The sequence below is a fragment of the Dermacentor variabilis genome, chromosome 3, assembly GCF_050947875.1.
Source record: "Dermacentor variabilis isolate Ectoservices chromosome 3, ASM5094787v1, whole genome shotgun sequence".
NCBI classification, from domain to species: domain Eukaryota; kingdom Metazoa; phylum Arthropoda; class Arachnida; order Ixodida; family Ixodidae; genus Dermacentor; species Dermacentor variabilis.
The window spans coordinates 135,876,007-135,897,056 of NC_134570.1; the positions used below are offsets into that span (position 1 = coordinate 135,876,007).

General features: G+C 43.8%; 1 protein-coding gene across 1 annotated transcript in view; it reads left to right on the plus strand.

The window, feature by feature from the left end:
* Positions 1–21,050, plus strand: part of LOC142574777 (uncharacterized) — a 51,306-nt gene that overhangs the window by 27,009 nt on the left and 3,247 nt on the right. The window contains exons 3-4 of the mRNA XM_075683791.1: positions 9,739–9,891; positions 19,628–19,731. Of these exons, the coding sequence (XP_075539906.1) occupies positions 9,739–9,891; positions 19,628–19,731 (257 nt within the window). The remainder of the gene's footprint in view (positions 1–9,738; positions 9,892–19,627; positions 19,732–21,050) is intronic.

Sequence of the window (21,050 nt, forward strand, 5' to 3'; positions counted from 1 at the left end):
TATATTGTAATGGTAACAACGAACGCCCCAAGTGAAAGAGGAGGAGGAGAAGCGCAAACACAAGGATAGGGCGACGTTAGAGTGGGTATGTGCGAACGGCGTCTTATCTTGTCTCACAAACACTGGCACCTACCCACTGTGGTGGATTGACCAAGTAGCACGTGGTTTCTAGTATGTTAGAACCGAAAGAAAACTAAATTTGAGTAGTAGAGCGTGGGACTCACGAAATGTGATTTAGAACTTTAATAAAAATATCGTTAAGAATTTTAAATAATGTAAGTTAACATAAAGAAATGAAGTAATAGAAATAATTGATTATTTTAGAAATCCAGCAAGGTACTCTTTTTATCTCTCTAATAAAATTGTAAACTGTGAGAAAATCATTCCTGTGACTGGATCGCAGTGAAGTCCCCCGAAAAGAAAGAATGGTTGGCGAGGTTAGCGACAGCCCAAGTTTGGTAATTGAGTTTTCTAAGAGTTTTCTTTGTCTGGAAAATCGACGGCACGAAAGAAGGTAATGTTCGATAGATTCAGCTGCATTGCAAAAAAGAACACAGAGGGGACATAGGGTGACCACACTTGTGTAAGTAAAAATTTAGAACCAGTATACGACATCACAGATTCTAAATGCGGCTTCCAATTGTCTTGAAGGAGATGTTCAGCGTGATTTTGAAATATGTCATCGAACGCAATTTAGAGGTCTGGTGAGGGGTTATTTGATTGGAAAACTTGACTCGAAGATACATGCAATTGTAACTGTGCTTGAACAAATACTCTCATCGGCCTGTGTAATCTCGACCACGATACTTCAAAAAACTGAGACAGTTCAGTGATAAATACATATTGCCTACGTCTTTTAAAAAGTCATTTTTTTAATGTCTGCACCGTGAGCACGCGGAATCTGCAATCTAGTTTGGGCGTATGAGCTTCTTGATATAAAATAGTGTTGGCAACAAATCGAGGCAACTTGGGACATAATCGCAGAGCTTCCCTTTCTAAAAGTATGAGGCGCTTAATTTTGCAGGCGGGACCACCGGAAAATATTACGCAGCCGAATTCTAACATGGGCCGAACATGCATCGTGTACTATCGCACTTGATTGCGTCCACTTGAGGAATGATTTCCTGGCGGTATTGTAAAGATATATCCACCTGCGCAGTTAACGGAAATCTTAGTACTGCACTTTTGCCAATATTTAACGAAATGCATAACACCTCCAGCTATGACTCCAGCATTCCTAATTCGGCAACGACTGGTGTAGTGAATGTAAATCATTTGCGGATGTAAGAATTCGGCATTGTCCGCATAAAAATAAACATATACTTTCAGAGACAAAGAAATTGTACTTAGCAAAGTGTTAAATAAGACAGAAAAAAGAACGCACCCTGTTGTACACCTGTTGTCTGCTTGTGTTTAGACGTCGAAATAACGCATTGATAACAATAAAACTCGCTATCTGTCATAGATCAAAGTGGTTATCTAATAGAATCTTATCTAATCTTACAATATCTAATCTTATCTTATCTAATAGAATACAATATTCTAGAGTGGTATGCTTTCGCTACATCTAGCGTCACCAAAGCTGCCTACTCTCGCTTGCGACCAGCAAGTTTAATGCGGCTCTCTAAATCTACATGGGCGCACCACACGGAGTGACCGGGACGAAATACAATCTGACAAGAACTGAAAAGTTTGTCATCCTGCATAAAACTTGCTATACGGCCGTGAACAACCGTTCCTAATAATTTGAGAACATTAGAAGTAAGAGAAATTCGTCTTATGTTGTCCAAGTCAAGTAACACTGCTCTTTTCTTCAACACTGGAATGAGTCTAGCTACTCTCCACTCTCTTGAATGCCATGCATTTTTAGAGATAGATATACTATATTGAGTAGGTCAGGAGGCACATATTCAAACAAAACTTAAGCATTCCTGTTCTAATAGCATCTGGTCCTGGGGCTGCTGCCGGTTATGATCTGATAATGCCCTCAAGCTCTGTCGCTGTTACTTCTACGAAGTCGTCTTCCGAGGGAGGTTTCTTTAGTCGTATCGGCAATTTGTTCTAGGAACGTCGCGCAAGCCTTTAAGCAATTTTCTGAAGCGACTCTGATAATTATTTTGTTGAATGAACTACAGAGTCGATATTCACGGGCGCCCATATAACTTTACGGGATCGAATAAATTTTAACAGGGCGTTTTCATTGCTAGGCTTCGAAACAACATATGCGTAGTGCTTGGAATGATAATCCTCCTTAGCTATTCCTTAGCTGTTCGCCTAAGTGCAGTATATGTATATATATATATATATATATATATATATATATATATATATATATATATATATATATATAATCAGCCCAATTAACAGGACATTGGTTATATAAACGTTTCTCCGTACAGCTTCTCGAGGTCTAAACTCTCGCTCGCAATCAGAATTCCAGCAGGGACAATATGATCCACTCTTAGTAGATTGTAGAACAAATTGAGCTTTTTAATGAATGTTTTAGAATTGAACATAGGCACATTGATTTAATATCCCTCTCTATGCCCTCCTGAGCGTTTAAAGCTGATTATAACGCATTCTTAAATTTTGCACAAGTACCCAAAGTGTGCTCATGACTGTCTGAACTAGTTACCATGGCAACCAGTTCGAAAATTATAGGGAGGTGGTCACTGCTTGTTCTGCAAGCAACAATCTTCCAGGAGAGGACGGAAATGCTCGCGGTAGCAAACGTACGATCTAGGGCAGATCGTTATTGACTCCGACAGGTGTCGGTTAGGAAACCCCGCGATACATGATGAGACTTAAATCGCCCACTAGTGTGATGTTCTTACTGCAAGCAGCAGACGTATCAAGATAACGGGTATCTTCCTCTCCAGCGGGCAAGTACGTGTTAATTATAGAAAAAGGCGGCGAATGAGGCAGTATTATAACCAATGCTAATCTTTCACAATCTAGTGACATTCTCTGGTATGCTATAGTAGTTTTATGGCACATCTTTGATGATACAAAAAAAAAAAACTAGACCGCCACCTCGGGAAAGGCGATCCAATCGAAAAGATCGGTAATTTTGGGGATGAAAAGTCTGACCAGCAGCAAGACAAGTTTCCTATAAAAGATTAATATCTGGAGAATAGTTAAAGGTAAGTTATAATAAATCTGCTGCTGCGGAAAGTATGCAACAACAGTTCCCCCGAATTACTGTTAAACTTTCTATGGTGAACAAATGCGAACAGCAGAGACTGCTTGGTCTAAAACGCTCTCTTTCAAGAAGTCCTTCTTATTCGCAATCCCTCTCACGTACTTGGAGTTCCTCTCACGTACTCTCAATCCTCTCACGTACTCTCAATCCCTCTCACGTACTCTCACGTGTTGGAGTTGGTGGGAGAGCTGGGCTTTTCCTCTATCGGTGACCTAGTCCGTTGAAGAGATCGGGGGTCCATATCTACATCGTCATTCTAAATTCCATGTCTATCGGAGACAGATGTGGTCCACGTTCTCAGACGTTGACGGCTTTGATGAATTGCTTTTAGTAAATGGCTGCGCTGTCGATACTTCACTAGGTGTATTCAGTAGTAGACTCGGCACCTGATCCTCAATGTTGCCTTTATTAGTAAGTTGAAACCACAGGTCTCTCTGTGAGGACATCACATGAACAAGGGAGTCGGTGAGATTTCTAACAATGTGCTCCACTGCTTTTTCAAGCGACTTTTCTATGCAAGCTGCCAGAGCCTGAAAGATTGAGTTTTCCATGCACGATGTTTGACGGGCCGTTATACCAGCATACACTAGATTCCTCCTCTGAATTTCCCCAACGGCCTCACGACGAGAGCATCGACGTCTACCAATTACATCGAGGATTTGTTTTTCTTTTGACCTTGCAGGCCACATAGGCTCATGTGCAGGGCGAGTGCCACTGCAAAGGCAGCATGACTCATTTTAGGAAAAGCCGTCATTTGAATTATGGCCTTGTCTACAAATCCGGCATCGTGTGCTGTACCTGCCACGTTTCATGGAGTGCCTAAATCACCAGCATTTTAGACACTGAAGGACACATATCATAGAGGTTTAACTCGGCATATCAGTCGCCATGTTTTATTTCCTATGAGCGGTTCATTCCAGGAAATGTAGCAATGACTGTCTCTGTGCCATGCGCTTATTATCAACGACACAGATGCAACGACACAGAGTTCACGCCTGCCACTGCAAGCATTTCCAAAATTTCTTCGTGACGTAGACCTATGTCGACACCGCGGACTAGGCCTTTCGTACATGCAAGATGATCAGGAATGAAACTGCTCACCAGATGTGTCGCAATAACATCGCACTTCAGTAAATATTGAACACAAGCCTGGTCTGATGAACAGCAAAGAATGACCCTTCGGTCAAACTGTCCAACATCAACCGTCCTGCTTATGCAATTTTATGAACACGCGGATTTCTTTTTTTGATGTGGTGGAAAATTGCGCGGCGCCAGGACTCGAACCACGATCCTCTCGCACGCCAGGCGGATGCCCTACCTCTACGCCACCGCTGCTCCATATCCCCTCTATCCTCTCCCGTCTATAAGTACTTTTATCGAGATCGTGAAGATAAACGTGGAGGCGGTGTGACTATTTTTGTAAAGGAAGGCATCATATGTGAAACTGTGGACGACTTCTGTATTATGAACGCAGATGTTGAAGTACTTATACTGTGCAGCCGCGAGAATTTGTTTTGCGTCATCTACCGCACACCCTCCAATGATTTTAATCGGTTTCTATGTTTCACGGGAAAACTATTCAATCATGTAGTAGAAGAAAATTTTAACCTTTTCCTGGGAGGTGACCGCAACGTGGACATGCTTGCGCACGCGCACTATAGGCAAGAATTTCAGGACATCATGGTTGCGAACAGTTTTAGCAATGTATTTGCAGCGCCAACACGGCTGACTCGCGAGACTGTCACGCTGTTAGACCTTTTTACTACAAACGCTGATTTTGCTGACGTATTAGCGGATGTTATTTATGCAAATATCATCGACCATAGAGGTATTTTTATGTTATTCAGCAGTACCTGCCGTTTCATAAAAAAGAGTATACCAATTTGTTATATTCAAGATATAGCACCACGTTCTCTAGAAAATTTTCGCAGTTGGGTTAGTCTGCATCAGTGAAAAAGCGTTCTAAATTCAAACAGTGAAATTTCATACTCTGCTTTCATCACTACTTTTAAAAAGATATACCACCAACATTTTTCATTAAAAAAGTTTAAGAAACCTTGGAAAGCTCGTAAACCTTTGGTTACTTATTAATTATGAAATATGATTAAGCATAAAAATGACATGTGCGCCCACTTTCTTAAACATAATATCCCAGCTAGTCTTGAAGAATATAGCTCATATCAAAATCAACTTACAAGTAAACTGAGAGCAGCTAAACACTTATATCTTCGAACTTGTTTTCAGAAAGTGCGATTACGCGATCAGATCTAGCTGACATGGAGAAACTTAAACTTGCTATGACGAGTTAAATCCCACATTTTTCCTGCTAAATTTCAATGTCACGGTCACGCGTTACACTAGCTAATGCTTTTAACGATTTCTTCGTTGAACAAGTAAATCGCTACAGAAATTCATACAGTATTAGGTGTGATGTTTCTTTTATTGAAAACATTAGTTCGAAATCACTCTAACTCCCGCTAACTGTACTGAAGTTTTTTTTCTTCTATAAACTCAGTCAAGAATACTAAATCGCAGGACACAGTTGGCATTCAAATAAGGCCTGTAAAGCATGTCCTTGAAATCATTTGTCTTGTTCTTACTTACATTTATAACCTGATTCTGTCGTCTGGCCAATTTCCGAAAGACATGCAAATAGCTCGAGCACAGCCGGTGTTTCAAAAAAGGTGACAGAATTTATAGGCAATTATTGAGCAACTGCGACCTTACCAGTATTCTCTAAAGGCATTGAAAAAACAGTTCATTATAAAGTAATATCATATCTTGACAAAAATATTTTGCTAGACAATTACCAACATGGTTTCAGGAAGCGTCTTTCCACAGAGGCAGCTCTTTTAATTAAAAAAGAAACTATTCTGCAAGCGTTCAACAATAAAAATTATTTATGGGAACATATGTCACCATCATCCTCGACATCAGCCTAGTTACGCCCACTGCAGGGCAAAGGCCTCTCCCATACTTCTCCAACTACCCCGGTCATGTACTGATTGTGGCCATGTCGTCCGTGCAAACGTCTTAATGTCATCCGCCCACCTAACTTTCTGCCACCCCCTGCTACGCTTCCCTTCCTTTGGAATCCAGTCCGTAACCCTTAATGACCATCGGTTATCTTCCCTCCTCATTACATGTCCGGCCCATGCTCTCCCCCCCCCGTTTTTTTTTCTTGATTTCAAATAAGATGTCATTTACCGCGTTTGTTCCCTCAACCAATCTGCTCTTTTCTTATCCCTTAACGTTACACCTATCATTCTTCTTTCCATAGCTCGTTGCGTCGTCCTCAATTTTAGCAGAACCATTTTCATAAGCCTCCACGTTTCTGCTCCATCTGTGAGTACTGGTCACACACAGCTGTTATACACTTTCCTCTTGAGGGATAGTGGCAACCTGCTGTTCATGATTTGAGAGTGCCTGCCAAACACACCCCAGCCCATTCTTATTCTTCTGGTTATTTCAGCCTCATGATCGGATCCGTGGTCACTACTTGCCCTAAGTAGATGTATTCCCTTACCGCTTCCAGTGCCTCGCTACCTATCGTAAACTGCTGTTCTCTTCCGAGACTGTTAAACATTACTTTAGTTTTCTGCAGATTAATTTTCAGACCCAGCCTTCTGCTTTACCTCTCCAGGTCAGTGACCATGCATTGCAATTGGTCTCCTGAGTTATTAAGCAAGGCGATATTATCAGCAGTGCAGTGCAGCGGTGGCGTAGAGGCAGAACACCCGCCTCGCGTGCAAGAGGTCCGTGGTTCGAATCCCGGTGCCGCGCAATTTTCCACCGAAAAAAAAAATACGCGTGTTCATAAAACTGCATAAAAGAGGCCTGGAGTGTGGCCTGATCCCGGTGAGCAGAACCGGTAACGCACTCCCTCACCAGAGCAGGATTGGACACCCTGGTGCAGTACTTGGCCGCAACCTCCTATATGAACACAACAATCAAACCCCGGCCCTCAGTCCCCAGCAGCTGCGAAGAAATTGACCACGGTGGCGGTCAGACCTGCGACGCTGCAGAGGGTGCTAAGAATCCCTGGCTCTGGACAGGCTGCCATTGGAATATAAACCTGGCAACGTTTAACGCTAGAACGTTATCTAGTGAGGCGAGTCTAGCAGTGCTATCGGAGGAATTCGAGGGCAGTAAGTGGGATATAATAGGGCTCAGTGAAGTTAGAAGGCCAAAAGAAGCATATACAGTGCTAAAAACTGGGCACGTCCTGTGCTACCGGGCCTTAGCGGAAAGGCGAGAACTCGGAGTCGGATTCCTGATTAATAAGAATATAGCTGGTAACGTACAGGAATTCTATAGCATTAATGAGAGGGTGGCAGGTCTTGTTGTGAACCTTAATAAGAGGTACAAATTGAAGGTCGTACAGGTGTACGCCCCTATATTCAGTCATCAAGACGAGGAAGTAGAAAGCTTCTATGAAGACGTGGAATCGGCGGTGCGTAAAGTCAAAACAAAATACACTATACTGATGGGCGAATTCAATGCCGAGGTAGGCAAGAAGCAGGCTGGAGACAAGGCAGTGGGGGAATATGGCATAGACACTAGGAATAGCAGGGGAGAGTTATTAAGTTTGCAGAACAGAATAATATGCGGATAATGAATACCTTCTTCCGCAAGCGAGATAGCCGAAAGTGGACGTGGAGGAGCCCGAACGGGGAGACTAGAAATGAAATAGGCCTCATACTCTGCGCTAAACCTGGCATCATACAAGATGTGGACGTGCTAAGCAAGGTGCGCTGCAGTGACCATAGGATGATAAGAACTCGAATTAGCCTAGACTTGAGGAGAGAACGGAAGCAGCTGGTGCATATGAAGTCGATCGATGAGTTAGCAATAAGAGGGAAAATAGAAGAATTCCAGATCAACCTACAGAGCAGGTATTCGGCTTTAACTCAGGAAGAGGACCTTAGTGTTGAAGCAATGAACGACAATCTTGTCGGCATCATAAAGGAGTGTGCGATAGAAGTCGGTGGTAACTCCGTTAGACAGGATACCAGTAAGCTATCGCAGGAGACGGAAGATCTGATCAAGAAACGCCAATGTATGAAAGCCTCTAACCCTGCGGCTAGAATAGAACTGGCAGAACTTTCGAAGTTAATCAACAAGCGTAAGACAGCTGACATAAGGAAGTATAATATGGATTGAATTGAACATGCTCTCAGGAACGGAGGACGCCTAAAAGCTGTGAAGAAGAAACTAGAAATTGGCAAGAATCATATGTATGCGTTAAGAGACAAAGCCGGCAATATCATTACTAATATGGATGAGATAGTTGAAGTGTCTGAGGAGTTCTGTAGAGATTTATACAGTAGCAGTGGCACCCACGACGATAATGGAAGAGAGAATAGTCTAGAGGAATTCGAAATCGCACAGGTAACGCCGGAAGAAGTAACGAAAGCCTTGGGAGCTATACAAAGGGGGAAGGCAGCAGGGGAGGATCGCGAAATTGCATTTGCGTCAGAAAAGAGCAGTGCGATACATTGCTAATGTTCCTTGCTGATTTTCTACGAAATATTTGTTGGTACAGTTTGAGATTTTACCGGTATTCTTTCCATACAATTATCGTTTAATCTTAAGCTACAAGCCACATTTCAGGTATAATGAATCTATTGTGTTTTCTCAAGCAGATCTGTACGTAAATTGTAGCATCCGTGATACTAGGCATAAAGAAGACTGGCATGTCTGTAGACCTGTAACCAATTACGATAAGCAATTGTTAGCATACGCTATGCCCATTCTACTTAATAAACTCTGAGACTAAGTGTTTCATCCTTTGTTTTATCCAAACCAGGCAACAAGACTGTTTTTTCAGTTACACCAGATATGCAACTAGTTCTGTGTATGATCTTTGTTTCGCTTACATTGCAGTCACGCATGCGCGCTAGCGCAGAACTTGTATATATATGTATATAGATGTAACCCGCCGTGGTTGCTTAGTGGTTATGGTGTGGGGCTGCTGAGCGCGCGGTCGTGGGATAAAATCCCGGCCACGGCGGCCGCAGTTCGATGGAGCCGAAATGCGAAAACACCCGTGTATTTAGATTTAGGTGCGCGTTAAGGAACCCCGGGTGGTCGAAATTTCCGCAGTCCTCCACTACGGCGTGCCTCATAATCAGAACGAGGTTTTGGCCCGTTAGACCCCATAAAAAGAAATGTATATAGATCTATGTGCATATGGTATGTGTGCATAATGTATATATGTTTGTAATGTATGTGTACGGGTATTCCTTTTGCTTGAAAGTACATTTCGTTCCAAGTATTATTTTCTTTGCAAGTGTCGCACATTTATGATGTTCTGCAGTGCTCTGCTATCAACTGTATAAGGGGGAAGCTGTTCCTCAGCTTTTAGCCCTGTTTCCTCTTTTTCAAGGTGCCAAAAAAATAAAAACAATTGATTGATTGATTGATTGATTGATTGACTGGGGCGGGATGAGGGAGGTGAGGAGTGGGCCTGTGTATGGTGTACGCTTCTTCTTGGCTAGGCCCCTATTACAACGCAAGTTCTGGACTACATGCAGATGACGAATTTCGGTGCGCAAGACTATGGTGTCCTGCAGTCAAACAAGTTTCGCTCAACCAGTACCTGTGCCGTTCAGGCTTAGATCCGGAATTAGCGACTACGACAACGACAATGGATACGACAGAAGAACCAGAAGAACCAACCACACACAGTAAGCATGGTTTCAAACAAATCTTGAGAGGCATTAGTGGCGTATCGTCGGGAAAGAAAGTTTGCGTACGAATAATCGAAGCATTGTTGTTAAGAGTTGATATTAAAGCCTGACGATTTTTCCATGTGCTTTGAACTCAAACCAATATTCGCTTATCGTGTTTCGCCAAATTGCAAACCGACGAAACAGAAGTTTAAGTATATTTGTCGAGATAACGTAATGAATACGTTAAATATATTTGTGGTAGGTAGCAAAATGTTCATGAATAGAAAATTTCGTCATTAGTAATATTGTCAAATGAACGGTTTCATAAAAGTCAAACCTTTAATTAACAGAAGCGTACAAATGCGCGCTTTACAGAGTGTGAGAATTACGGCTGGTAAGTGGCCATACATTAAATATACTTCCTCTATAGACACGATAATGGCATGAGTAACCAAATTTGCTGAAGAAATCTGCACGGCTTTCGTTTCGTGGTGAAGAAATCTCTGCAAATTCTTGTGGTCTTGCGTTGAGCCTGCGTACAGATGTATCTATCATGAAATCACAAAACAACGTTACCCGGGAGAAAGCTTCGCAGTTGAAAAAAAGTCGGAGTTTCTCCCGAAAGGCGAAGCATCAATTGCTATAGCAAATTAGTGGACAGTTATACTAAGTAAGGGCAGCAGTTTTATCGACCGTATAAACATATAAATCTAGGCATACTAATTAAATAAAAACCATGGTGTCGCTCGCGCGCAAGCAAACATGAGCAGATCTACATCGGTGAGCGCACAAACTCCCCGTCGAAACTTTGGCGTGAGGAAACGCGGCGGCAGCAGCGAGCGAAGTGACATTCGTGCTGTCTATCGCATCAACGAAAAGCGGTCGCTGAGAAAAAACAGCACGCACAAAGCAGCGAGTCGTCGATGCTCCTAGACTTTGCCCCGAACGCAGATCGCTCTCAAGGTACGATCGAGTGACCGCAGACATGCGCAATTGCAGCCGGAGTAGAACGCCGCCCCCACCCCTCCCCAACCCCCGGTGCCTCGTAACGTCGGGTGCCTCGTGCACGGCAAGAGACTACGTGCTTCCTGCCCGATGTTGTCGCTTTCACGCGGGCGAAATTCAGCCGCTATCGTCGGCTCCCCCCTCGCAAGCCTTCCCTCGAAAATACAGCATAGGGCCCACGGCGACTGTGTTGTCGCTCTTGGACATCATAGGGAGCCTCACAGCGATGGCGACGCCGACAGCGGAAATACGCTTAGAGGGTCCACATATTTGCTATGGCAGTGGGCTTCTTCGATTTTCCACTTCTGGCTACCCGCGGGCTGCCAGAGCCAGCCAGAGCGTCTTCGTTTTTCTCGGGTTGCTCCGCCCACCGCGCTACGCACTTCCGCCGGGCGTTCGTTTGGCTCGCGCTGGACGGTTCTGGCTACCCGCGGGCTGCCAGAACCTGCCAGGACGATTTTGGTCTGGCTGCTCTCTGGAAGTTCTCTGGCTAGCAGACGACTAAAAGAGGCGATGGGCGCTCGCCGCCATCTTTACGGGGACTTCACGGATTGCAACGCGGGTGCTTGAGGACTTAAATTTACCTCGCTCAGCCAACCGTCTACGGTCATCTTCGGATTTCCTTACTTCTAGCGTTTTTTAGGTACTAACGCACCGTTCCGCATCGCGAAGCGGTGTGATACGAGCCGTGGTGAACAGTTTGAAGCTTTTGTGTGCGTGTCCCCAGCTGATTGCTTCTTCGCGGCGGTGAACAGCGCGCCGCGCTCTCATGCGTGCATGTTATCTGCATCGTGTTCCAGGCAAGTTGTAGACGCTCACTCACACATTGCGGTACATTTTGGGTTCGTATTTCTCTGGTGGCGTTCCTTTTCACATATCTCACGTATGTATATCTCCTTTCTCTGCAGTTAGCGAAGGGCTTGCAGCTAGCCCGTGTTTGCTCCGTCTCTCCGTCGTATGCTGTGGCAGCTCGAAACCGATATGTGTTCGAACTGCAGGCCGTTGATCTAAGAATACACTGATTGCACTAGCTCGGTACATTTAGACACACGTACATTGGCTTATTGCTCTCATGATTGCGACCAATGTTGTTTTTCGTGTGAAACGTTTCGCTCGTCACAGGCGACGTGCATTTTCATGCGCCAGCCGCGTCCCCAGCTCCTTAAATGAGAAGTACCATCAGCCACAACAAACTTTACGAAATCGAAGCCCAAGCAGGTCGACGCGAAATTTTATGCGTATGAGCTAGACGTACCCGATAACCTGCTTTTTCATGTCTTGCTATGACACAACGCCAACTCATCAAATGTCGCCGGTGGTCGACGTGATCGCTGCGAGCAGGGATCCTCCAGCTATCGCTTTCGAGTATACAATCACGATTTCGCGTCTTCTCATCCGCCGCGTCGAAGGCCATCTGTTACGCTGCGCAAGCGAGATTGGCCGAGTACGCGTCCTGCGCCGAGTCGCGTGAAATCGCGCGAAAGTGATCGTATCCCTGAATGCAACAATATATTTTCAAGCTGCCAACGCATAAATGGGCCGACTACGCCGAGCGCGCGCCGGCCTCGACGGGCGCTGCCATGCTGGTAGCATGTTTACATTTGGCCAGCTGTACCGGCGTTCGATTTTGCAAACTTCGGGCAGGTTCGGGTTGTCTTGGGGTCCCAGCCCATGTGACTTCCTGTCAGAACCGGAACTAACTGGCTGCCATCTAGCTGCCAGCGGGCTGCCAGAACTCCGAAAATCGAAGAGGCCCAGTAAAAGAAGAGTCGTCCTTATATAGGTATCGAACTCGAGACCTCCGCCTCACTGAGTGTTGTACGATCAGAGCTAACCAGTAGGCTAAGAGATTGCAGTTACAGGTAGAATAAATCGACAGCTTGACAGGCAGGTGGATACTATGAAAGATCAGTTGTTTCGAGCAATTGCCGAGGTAGGGGCAGTTTTTCATCACAGGAAAGTTCGTTATCCACCATAGATCGGAAAGAAGCTACCCCAAACAGTTTCATTGTAAAAAAAAATTGTATCGGCCCCTCCCAATAAACGGTTTCGTTTCCCACATTACTTGCTTGTGACGCAGGAAACGATTCGAGACGTCCGTACTTAACTTAGGAGCTATGTAATAAATATCCTGCATTCAGACACCAATACAGAAATTCTAAGCCGCAAAATTGGAGCGACTCCTTGAGTAACCAAAAGAAACCGTCCAATGCTTACAGTTTACACGCCAGGTAGCTCGCGGCAGTATCGGTACCACTTTCGGAGCCGCTGTCAGAGGGCTTGGGGCATTTATGCCATGGAGACTACGGAATTTCACTTGAACAGGAAACTGCGGTATCCAATTTGGACTCGATACTTGCAACAGTCTGCGCCTACAGGTGTCGCAATCCAAGCTTGTATGTTCGCCATCATGGAATACTGGTCCAGCGCCAGCAAAACGTGTACACACAAGACAGCATAAACACAGAGAAGAGAACGTAAACTTATCGGAGTGTGCATGTGTTAATGTTCACTTATTTGCCATTGTCTTGCTTGTGTTGCAACAGTATTCCAATCTGCTCCTACGCCAGACACCTGGCGATTTCACAGGGCGCTTGTTTTGCCGAAGGTGCGTACACTGTCTAGAGCCGGTCGTTCTTCCGAACCTCATTTGTGGCTGTGGTCGCGCCCCTAGTCGCACCAATGCGCTACGTCGCGTTGTTTTTGGTTCGTGTTAGAAGCTCTCATTTTCTTCTTGTCCTTAAGAAGTAGCAAATAGCAATGGCAATTTGGTGTCCACAAAGACAAACCCTTGAGTATTCTCGTTCATCGAAAATAAATATGCGAAATAAAAAATAAGAACATGAAAGTATTTGTATGGATAGTTTCACTGAGGCTGTAAATTAACTACACATAATGTGATGAATCGCTTTCGCTCTCCCTCGCCCGGCTCATATGCTCATAATCTTGTTGCAGCGCAAAAGGACAAAGATGTAGACGAGATACACAGCACAAGTGCTAACTTTCAACTCAGCATTCTGTTGAAAAAGATCGTATATAAGACATTGAAACACATATAGAAACACAAGCAACACCTGTTCAGATAAAAATACGAAGGGTGACAAAGCATATATGGTAAAAGAAGCTAAAAATTTTGACCGAATAACGTGTCTGGTTAGTCATTTATTTACGACTTCGAAGTGGTTTCCGCCTGAAAATAAGTTTATTTTCCCAATGTTTCTTAACCATTTCGGTTCTTTATTCACAGGAGATGCGGACGGAGATGTTAAGCCGCAACTTTTTAGTTTTCATGGTCAAGTGAGGCAGGGGGTGTTCAATTCTTCTTGGCTACTTGAGGGTGGTAGGCCGGGCACTCTGCGGGATCGTTCTATGCTTATCGTGAATTGAACCTGACCGCGGGTTTCTTGGTTGAGGCTGTCATTTATCTTTGCTGCTCTAGGTTGTAAGAAATTTGGTTTCCTCGAAAGGTCCGTGTCTTCTGAGTGTTCGGCTAAGGGGGTTTCGCTGTCTGGAGAGCATTCTGTCACGATTTGTTGTGTTGCTTATGTGTGGCAGGAAGGTTGTAGGGGAGGCCGGGGGGTGCTTCATTCTTCATGGCTACATAAGGGTGGTAGGCTGGGCGCGGTCCGAGATGGTTAAGTCTTCTTTTTGGCTCTCTTTAAACCATTAATATAAACTCACGGTAGGTTTTTTTTTGGAACGGTTTAAGCTGAAACTGCCTATTATCCTAAAGCTCGACTTTCGTTCAAATGGGTGGACAGGTCCTTGACGGCTTCTCAGGAGCCGGGAACAGCATGTTTAGGCCCTAACTATTGGCATAATTCCTTAAACTGTGTGAGAACGTGTTAGCGCCCGGCACCACAGTAAACCTCTTTTATTTTGTTTATTTTCCTTTCACTTGTACTAGCTTGATTATTTACCCTTTTTATAAGCTTCTCACATCATCTTGACAGCACTTGAGTGGGACACAGCTTGTCGATCTGTTGCAAGAAACCTGACTGGATGCCGTACGCACATGATTATGTTACAGCTCATCTGGGAGTCGAGTACGCCATCCTTTGATTTATAACCTTTGAGTGACTGGAAGGGAAATCAAGCAGTCATTTCTACGTGCTCGTCCTTTAGTGCCCAAAAAACATTGTGTTACTATACCAACTTGCTCAACTTTCGATCATGCACTCAATTGACTGCTCCATGAAGAGCTACTCGCGTCGCAATCTCCTTAACCATAGCACAGCCAACGTTTTCATTCATTTGTGCGCGTTCAACGATAGGCAGCCCCTGTATTAGCAGCATCGAATGGGCCTTGTGGAAGAGGATTTTTTTGTCTTTTTTAGAACAAGTCGTAACAAATGTACAACCTATTGAAAGAAATGTGCAGGCTAGTAGGCCGCTGCGTAATATAGCGAAGTGGCTTTTGTATATTTGAGATAAGAAGTGCCCTAAACTTTACTTTTGCTCAAAGGCTTCAGAGGTTGTTCTACATTCTATTACGCATTGTTACGGGACATTTGAGTAGCCGTAAATCGTTTCACTGTGATTTGAGGCATATGCGCGCAGGAGGGCAGATGACCTTGTGGAAATTTCGACTTCCGAAGGATAAATATTGCCTTTCTTTATTAGTACTGAAATGAAGCCGTAAAGCTCCATGGTCTGCGACCTTACTATGATAAAGGTTAAAAACGAGTTCAGTACAAAGAAAAGAGTTTTTGTCCGAACAGTACAAGAACCCTGACATAATTTTACTGCTTCTTTAACTTCATTGTTATCTCAGAGGAGATGGGCAGAACTTTTGTCAGAGCATTGTCTGGGGGGCATTGGAAAGTACATGTGGCTGACAAACCGCTTTGTCTTCACGATCAAGGCCCGTCCCGCCTTCCAGCTAGCTGGACCAAGTGCCTTCATTGTCACCCGTTCAGTCGACATCGGCGAGCTTCAAATCGGTGGCCATGCTCTTACGGACGATTCCTGGGATGCGCAGCAACGTCTGCGCGATTCGCTCGGGTTTCCGTTTCGGTGCGCCTGGACCACCACCTCTTCGAAGCCGCACCGAAATCGGCAACGTCGTCGATATGAAAGGCCTTAAATAGCAGCTGCTTCTACGACAAGGCATTGGGAACGGTGGCATCGGAAATTGCATGTGGCTGACAAACCCTTTTGTATTCATGATCCAAGCCCTTCCCGTTGTCCAGTAGGCTGGACAACGGGAAGGGCCTTCATTGTCACCCGTTCAGTGCACATCGGCGAGCTTCAAATCGGTGGCCATGCCCTTAGGGACGATGCTTGGGATGCGCAGCAACGTCTGCGCAACGACGCTCGGGTTTCCATTCCGCTGCGCTTGGGCCATCACTTCTTCGAAGCTGCACCTACATCGGCACCCTCATCGATATTAACCACCTTAACCAGCTCCTTCCAAGACTACAGCATTGGGCGTGGTGATATCGGTAAGAACATGTGGCTGACTAACCCTTTTGTCTTCATGCTCCAGGTGAGCAAACGTTTTGGCAAATCATACCGAGGTAATAGTCTGATTCTTCTTGTTCTGCCGTGCCCATGGTAAATGTGATCTTTGCTTTGTAATTGCATAGTGTCTTTAAGATGGGGCCTATTGTTGGCAGGATGACATCTCCAGCATACCAATGAAGGCCTGGGAATGGACGTAAACAGCGATCCTGGTCCCAGCATGCCGGGGCTTGCTGCCGAAATTAGGAAAACGGCTGGCCACATCACTGCTATCAGAAAGGATAAGGAGAGACAAAAATAACTGTTCAAATGAGTTGTTAGAAGGTGTTCACATCACACTAGATCCTTCAGAATAGCTTGAAATTCGTATGTCAACCGTCCAGGAAAGTGCATGCAGCTGTAAAAGACCACGAAATCCTCTTCGCGTCAGATTGATGACCTTGAGAATATAAGCAGGCGGTCAAGGCTAATTATTTACGGGTTGAACGAACCCGAAGACAAAATACTAGAAGGCCTAGCATAAGAAGTCAGCATTAAACTAATAAATAAGAAAAGGTCTTCCCGTTTCAAATGAATTCACCGCTTTGGTGTCAAAAAGGCCAACAAGGCGCTTCCTGTGATATTCAAGTTTTTCGATTACGGGTACAAAGTCTAGAATACTCAACAACTGTTTTAAACTGGAGGGTTCCAAAATCTGTCAGCGAAGATTGTTCTTTGGTGGTACGCAACATAAGAAAATACTTTGGGATAGTGTCAAACGTAATCCAGAAGAGCATAAAAGGGTTAGACTCGTGTACGACTAGATCAAAGTAAACGAACTCACTCAAGTATACTCCGAACGGAATGGGTATACTTTCACTGCTGCCTAACACCGACATTAAAAGGCATTCCACATACCTTTCTCAAGTGATACGTAGAGTAGATCTACAAATATCTCTTACTTATTTTAAAACATCTCTACAATCGGCGGACGTACTGAAGGACTGCAAAATAACAAAAATTGTTCTAATTCTCTAATGCGGTTGCCCAGTAAACCCATCAAATTAAATACCAATTGACCTAACTTGAACATCTTGCAAAATTCTCGAACATATACTAAAACACATCGTAGCATTTGCGTACGATATTAACTTGCTTTACAAAAACAAACATGGTTTCAAAAATGGTCCACCATTAAGCAACTGATACACACTGCGCATGACCTCTCTCTCTTACAATTAATAACTGTGGGCAGACTGATATAGTATTTTTACATTGATCAAAGGCCTTAGACTGGGCATCATATGCTAAACTCCTGGGCAAACTACAATACATTCTCGGATATAGCACCATAATAAACTAGATAAAAGCTTATTTTCAAGGTTGACAGCGATTGGTTGAAATCGAACGCCAACAATCGGATAGGGTAGAGGTATTATCCTTCGTACCACATGGGACTGTCCTAGCACCAATTCTCTTTCTACATTGCATCAAAGACATGGCAGATAACACGAAATAAACTTTTCTCATGATTGCAGACGATTGCATTATATATAGGGAGATTAGGAGCGATGATTATCAAGTCACGCTATATTACGAACTTGCGCAACGAAGATTAATTTAGACAAGACGGTCTTCATGAGAGAAAGCAGACAAAAAGACCCATTAAAGTTTTCCTACATAATCAAACAGCACAAATTAAAAATCGTTGATGATTATAAATGCTTGGGAATTGTTCTATCATCTCATATGAAATGGGACAAATATGTCACACATATGTTCCAAAGCATTTTCAAGATTTTGTTCAATTAAACGATATTTAAATTTGTTTCAGCGGACACTCGCTCGTCCCGTACTAGAATAGTAGATTGCCTGTTGGTTCCCCTATACCAAACAGTGCATGAAGCACCTAGAAGTAATACCTAGAAAAGTCATGAGATTCATTCATAATAAGGACAACCGTAATGATTCTCCCTCAGAACACCTTAGGAGAGCTTGCCTCCCAATAATTTACCGGTGTCCTAAATTTTTCTGGCTAGAGCTTCTATTCCTTCCTTAACGGGGGCTACAGACTAGACAGTCGTACATATGTATCTTTGCCTGAACGGGGCAACAGCAGAACAGCCTAAACATTTATTTTAATATCAATCAAATCAATCAAATCAAATCAGTTTATTTTTCATCTCAAGAAATTGTGACTATAAAAGTAAAAGAGAATATATCGTTCAAAGAGGCACGAAGGCGGGTAGCATACCTGCCAAAGAAAACCTTTGCGGATGTGGCGCGTCAGGGGGCAGCGTCACAATCAATCAATCAATCAATCAATATATATCAATATATATATATAGGTTCCACAATGACAAATTCAGGTATTCATTATTTCCTCAAACAATGAGAGATTAGAATTCATAACCCACTGATATGACAATTTGCTCGCATGACAATTTTCTTCCTAAGCTTGAACAATACGTATATTACTTCATATTGTGACGCTAAGGATCGCCTAGAGATCGTTTTTTGTTTTGAATTGGTTTCGATATACCTTATGTTGTTCATTTTCTGCTTCTCTTGTGGTTAATCAATATTTAAGGGTTGGCCTGTGGAGGTCACACTCTCTTACTGTACTGCTTAACTAGGTCTTCTTGGTAACTGCAGTATTAACAAGTGCGTAAGTTTGTCTCCATATTTTGGTGCATTATTGTGATAACATTTATGCAATGTGTCCTTCACCTCGTTCCTCCCAATATCACCCCCCCCCCATTGCGACCCTTTTACTTCCCCTCTTCACTTTCCCTTACGTAGAGTAGCAGGCCACATGCTTCATTTTCCGGCCGACCTCTCTACATTTTCTAATCATTAAACTACGTCGTCTTGGTACAATATATTTTCACATGCCTGCAACAGCCTCCATATAGAAACTGGCAGTCTGTATGAAAAAAACAACAACTAAAAATTAAAGTGAGCTGTTATGGCTACACAGGAGACATCTGTTATTCAGCTGAATGCACTGTGTTGAGCGCCATTTATGTCGTAGCTTTCGCTCTTCACAAAGCTAAACTATGAAACATAGTCATTCAACATACAAATCCTCAGTTATCTAAATTATGACTTCTGTGAAGAAAAATCGAACTTCTCGGAGGCGTTATGCGCCACATATGATTCATGACTGAAAATTGATCGACGAATAAGATTCATGGGGTAATACTGCCAAGGTGACTGAAGAAAAATACCCATTTAGTTCTCAAAAACCTACTGTACTGATAAGTTTCTTCATTTTGGCCGTTTTCATAAATGTTCTCTGCAGCTGCGCCCCCTGGAGAGGAGCAGAAACCAGCAGACAAATATCCTGCCTCGAGTGGACAACCAACGGCACACGAGGAAGAAACAGTCGGACTTCGGGTGCCTTGGGTACGTGATGGTTTCGGAATTTCGTGTTCTGAAGAGAAGATAGTAAAGCCTAGGAAACGGCTTCGGTGACTACTGCGCGGTCACATCGCTGGCTGGCATATGTGGCTATGCACGAATAGTGACTTTTGAGACCGAATCGAATAGGAAATGAATAGCGCCAGAAGCGAATCGAACACAATACTGAACTCTTTCCAAATAGCTTCTTAATTATGAGCATTCGTGACCAGAATTAATGTAACACGACCGTCTCATCTCAGTATTCTAAACATTAGCAAGTTTTTGTCATTCCACAGTACGTTAGGAAGCGTTACTTATTAAAAGCGCAAATGGAGTATTACAAGCAAACAAGTAGCTCCTTCGAATGTGCAGGGCCCTTTATAGAGTGCGAATCGTACAACCTGTAAAGTATGGCCACATAAGTGTCATAGCCTGCTCCACTATGCAAGCTCTCATGTTTTGTGCCTACACTGTACCCGCGGGGGGGGGGGAGGTTCGATTCACTATACTGTTGCTCCGATATTATGTTTATTTGGGCACAGTTGACGTGTTAAACTTATTCGCATTGACGAATTAGTGACTATTAGATTTGAAGACTGAATCGAATAGGACATCGTTAGATTCGTCATTCTAAAGTTTTGAATATTCGCAAACCCCTACTCGGCTGTGAATCCGTGACTGCTGCAGTGAGCAAAACGTGCATAACTTTTTATTGTTATTGCCGCTACCCTATCATGAATGGCTACTATCTGTAGTAGGAACGTCGCCATGTGTAATTAAAGCATTTATATTAAAATTTGATAAATCCGGATACTTCTGCGTTTTCCCGACAGTGAACTGATTTATTGCAAGGGCGGCGGATCATGACGGCGGACGCCATCACTTCTCTTGATAGCAATTTATTCCTTACAGTCGTCGCAACGTCGCCTTCATCCACTGCGGTATTCCCTGCTGCGGCTTCGGAAATACACATACAGAACGCACTGCAGTCAGAATCTGTGTCGGGGCCTAAGCGCCACAGGCATTGCCAAGGCCAGTGTTGCAATCCCCTGCCTTTTTATGCAGTAGCCTGAATAGCACTCAATTTTCCACCAATGGACGGTACGCTAAAGCTGCTTCACTTGTTAAGCGATAGCAATGTAGACGTTGTGCCCATGAAAAAAAGACCGACAAGGAGGAGCGTGACATAGAGTAGAGTCGAGTGGAGGCAAAGATGACCATATAGCGCGATGAACGGTTGTCCGAAAAGTGTGCAGACGAGCAGCCTGTTTAATTAGCCAAGAACGGCTTGTAGACAAAACGGTGCCTTTGTCGTTAATGTC